We start from the raw sequence: 3939 nt of genomic DNA, 5'->3' as shown, positions 1-3939 counted from the left end.
AGGGTTTAGGGTTTAGGGTTTAGGGTTTAGGGTTTGCGCAGGTTGTTGTTGCTTTGGGCGAGAAAGGCAGAGAGCATATTCCCTATCGCTCCAGCCGCCTGACTCATATGCTTAAGGATACTCTCGGAGGTAAGGGTTTAGGGTTTAGGGTTTAGGGTTTTGGGTTTAGATTTTACGGCCTAGGGTTTAGTGTTTAGGGCCTAGGGTTTAGAATTTGCGGCTCATGGCTTAGGGTTTAGGGTTTAGGGTTTAGGGTTTAGGGTTTCATACAGGTATATTCCAACTGGGTCTGCAGCCATTTATAGCGCTGCTGCTGCTGCTGCTGCTGCTCGTCACAGCACAAGTATAAATATCGTTGTTGCTGTTGTTGCTGCTACGATTAATAGTGCCGCTATTGGCTTTGCTGCTGCTGCTGCTGCCGCTGTTGCCTCTGCTGCTGCTGTTGCTGCTGCTACTACTACTACTGCTGCTGCTGCTGCTGCGCTGCTGTGCTGCTGCTGCTGCTGCTGCAGGTAACAGCAACACTTGTTTAATAGCAAACATATGGCCTGAAAGGCAATACGTAGAGGAGACAATTTCTACTTTGCGTTTTGCACAGCGGATGATGGGGGTGAGTTGGGGTGTATAGGCAGCTCTTGCTTCTTTTCGTCTCTCTCCCTGCTTCGTCTGGACTCTTTCTGCTGCTACTGATGGGGGAGAGAGGGTTCAGGGTTTAGGGTTTAGGGTTTAGGGTTTGCTAAGCTAGCCAACGCTAGCTGATCGCTAGCTGGGGGGCAGCTAGCGCGTACAGCAGGAACTATTCTAACACCTCTGAATAGCTAGCTAGCTAGCTAGCCATTCAGAGCAGCAGCAGCAGCTGCTGCTGCGCTGCTGCTGCTGCTGCACCTTCTGCCGCTGTTGCTGCTTCTGCTGCTATTGCTGCTGTTTCTGTTTCTGCTACTTCTGCTACTCCTGCTGCTTCTGCTTCTTCTGCTTCTTCTACCTTTGCTGCTGCTGCTGCTTTTGCTGCTGCTGCTGCTGCTGCTGCTGCTTCAGGTGTCTAGCAAGGCAACAGCAAATATTGAGATTGACCCTCTGGCTTTGTCTAGGAGATTAGAAAGAGATGTGCAGCGCCTCAAACACGAACTCCAAATCACCAACTCCCTCATGGGCAGGCCCCCGCCAGTAAACCCTAAACCCTAAACCCTAAACCCTAAGCCCTAAACCCTAAATAGAAGCGAAGTGAGCACCTAGCAGGCTTCAGCGGACGGTCGGCTCCGGAGAGAGGGTTTAGGGTTTAGGGTTTAGGGAAGGGCACTAGCTTGCTTAGCGGCCCACTCAAAGCGCAACTATGGCCTAGGGTTTAGGGTTTAGGGTTTAGGGTTTATGTTTAAGGCCTACGAAGCATCCTCCCCTGAGGAGCTGGAGGAGATCAGGAAGACGGCGACCCTCTTTTTAAATGGAGAGCAGCAAGACATTCAATTCTCCTCCGTCAGGTGCAGCAGCAGCAGCAGCAGCAGCAAAAGCAGTAGCAGCAGCAGCAGCAGCAGCAGCAGCAGCAGCAAAAGCAGTAGCAGCAGCAGCAGCACCAGTAACACCAGCAGCAGCTGTCGAGGCAAAACTTGCAATATTAGTGGCAGCGATAGGGAGCAGCAGCAACAGTAGCAGCAGCAGCAGCAACAGCAACAACAACAACAGCAGCTAAAACAGCTCCAACAACAGCAGAAGTAACAGCAACAGCAGCAGCAACAGCAGCAGCAGCAACAGCAGCAGCAGCAACAGCAACACGCACTTCGAAATGCCTCTCAAAAGGCCTTTTCATCATATTATTGTACACTTAACCACCACCACCACCACCGCTGCTGCTGCTGCTGCTGCTGCTGCTTCAGACAGATGGAGGAGCTGCTGCAGATGATGCGTTCTGTCTTTCAAGAGACAACAGCAGCAATCCGCCGAGAAGCAGCAGCAGAAGCATCAATTGCTTCCGCTGCTGCATCAGCTCCAGACAGCGATACCCAGGGGGCCCCCCAGGGGGGGCCCCAGGGGGGCCCCCAAGGGGCCCCTGAGGCGGGGGGGGGCCCCAAAGGTAAGGGTACACCGACAACACCAAAGGGTGGAAGAGAGCAAAGCAAAGGAAGCCAACAGGGGCCCCCAGGGGCCCCCCAAGGGTCTGCAACAACAGCGCCTAAACCTGTGCAAAGTGAGGCTTAGGGTTTAGGGTTTAGGGTTTAGGGTTTAGGGTTTGGGGCCGGGGGGTTGGCTACAGCCAGGTGCAATAACAGCGCCGAAAGGAGCAGCATCAGTAGCAGTAGGAGTAGCAGTAGTAGGAATAAGAGCAGCATCAGCAGCAGCAGCAACAGCAGCGTGATCAGCAGCAGCAGCAGCAGCGGGAGCAGCAGCAGCAGCAGCTGCAGCAGCAAGGGGTGTAGCTTGTTGCTGGTGTTGCTGCGGTGTATATCCGCAGAAGTAGGATATGAAGACCCCACAGTTGGCGGCGTCTCATTAGGGTTTGACCCTGATCAGTCAGAGATATCTGCAGCAGACAGACTCAGCGAAACAAGAGCACCTGGCTCTACCCAGTAAGGGTTTAGGGTTTAGGGTTTAGGGTTTAAGGTTGAGGGTGGAGGCTTTAGGGTATTTTGTTTGACGTCCTAGGGTTCTGTATTTAGAGTTTAATATCGAGGGTATTATATTTTAGGGTTTAGGGTTTGGGGTTTAGGGTTTAGGGTTTAGGGTTTAGGGTTTGCATGTGTTTCAGGGTGTATGAGGAGAGCGAGGGCATATCTGTTCGTAGAAATGTTGTTGTTAGTTCGGGGGTTTTAAAGAAAGAAGTATTTGCTGAGTTTAGTAAAACCGACGGTAAAGGCATTTGTTTATCTTTGGCGTCTCTGGAGACCAAACAAAACCACGGAAAGAGACAATTAAAAGCCCTAGGCAGAGTAAGACATTAAACATTTTATTTTAGTTTTTTATTACTTTTAATCTAATCATTAAGGAGACTTACAGAAAGGAGACAAACAAAACAAAAAAAGAGACAGATGCAATATAATCAAATACTATACAGACACTGAAAGCAAACAAACAAATACAGAGAAAGACAGAAAGAAACAGAGAGACAGATATATATATATATATATATATTTATTTATATGTATGCATGTATACATGTATATATATATATATATATATATATTATATTATAATATTGTATTGAACATAAAGAGAAGAGGAGAAGAAGAAAAGAGACAGAGAGACGCAGAGACAGCGACAGAGACAGAGACAGAGAGACAAGAGGAGACAGACAGAGACAGAGACAGAGAGACAAAAGGAGACAGACAGAGACAGAGAACCCTCTTTGTTGCTGCTTCTGTCTTTATTGTTATTAGGATATTCTGAAAATCAGAGAAAATATCAAAAGGCTGAGAGGCGAAATCGAGGCAAAACAACAAAAAGAACAAAACGCACAAGAGGTCCAAACCCTAAACCCTAAACCCTAAACCCTAAACACTAAACCCTAAACCCTAAACTCTAGACGACAAGACAAAACGAGAGACCGAGACAAAAAGAGACAAACAAACAAACAAATACAGAAAAATACAAAGACAGAGGGAGACAATAAATAGAGTTAGAGGCAGAAGGAGACTTGTCGAGAAACAGAGACAGAAAAGGAGACAGTTGGTTGTGCATAACAATTGACTCAGCAGACACCCCAAGAAGGAGACGGCCCTCTTCTCGTAGATGCAGAGGAGTTCGAACTCTTCAAACAAATCAGGGACTTAAAGGCAGTCAGAGACACAAGAGCTGCTGCTGCTGCTGCTGCTGCTTGCGCTGCTGCTGCTTGTGCTGCTGCTGTTGCTGCTGCTGCTGCTGCTGTTGCTGCTGCTGCTGCTGTTGCTGCTGCTGCTGCTGTTGCTTGCGCTGCTGCTGCTGCTTGCGCTGCTGCTGCTTGTGCTGCTGCTG

The 3939-nt window shown here is 48.9% G+C and overlaps 2 protein-coding genes across 2 annotated transcripts; one reads left to right on the top strand and one right to left on the bottom strand.

The window, feature by feature from the left end:
* Positions 1-107: 107 nt before the first annotated feature.
* EAH_00063980 (kinesin motor domain-containing protein, putative) lies at positions 108-2930 on the top strand (the record flags this gene model as incomplete). Its single annotated transcript, XM_013393030.1, has 7 exons — positions 108-129; positions 513-610; positions 1036-1164; positions 1375-1475; positions 1869-2065; positions 2219-2558; positions 2738-2930. 7 exons carry the CDS (start codon positions 108-110, stop codon positions 2928-2930), a joined length of 1080 nt encoding a protein of 359 aa, XP_013248484.1.
* An 835-nt stretch (positions 2931-3765) lies between these two features.
* Positions 3766-3939, bottom strand: EAH_00063970 (hypothetical protein; the record flags this gene model as incomplete). Its single annotated transcript, XM_013393029.1, has 1 exon — positions 3766-3939. A coding segment is annotated over one exon (174 nt), but the record flags the coding sequence as incomplete, so codon positions are not given.

This window comes from Eimeria acervulina, genomic scaffold (genome assembly GCF_000499425.1).
Source record: "Eimeria acervulina Houghton genomic scaffold, Eah_scaff1915, whole genome shotgun sequence".
Taxonomy (NCBI): Eukaryota; Apicomplexa; class Conoidasida; order Eucoccidiorida; family Eimeriidae; genus Eimeria; species Eimeria acervulina.
The sequence above is the reverse complement of the archived record's forward strand: the minus strand, read 5'-3'. Positions and strand labels throughout refer to the sequence as shown.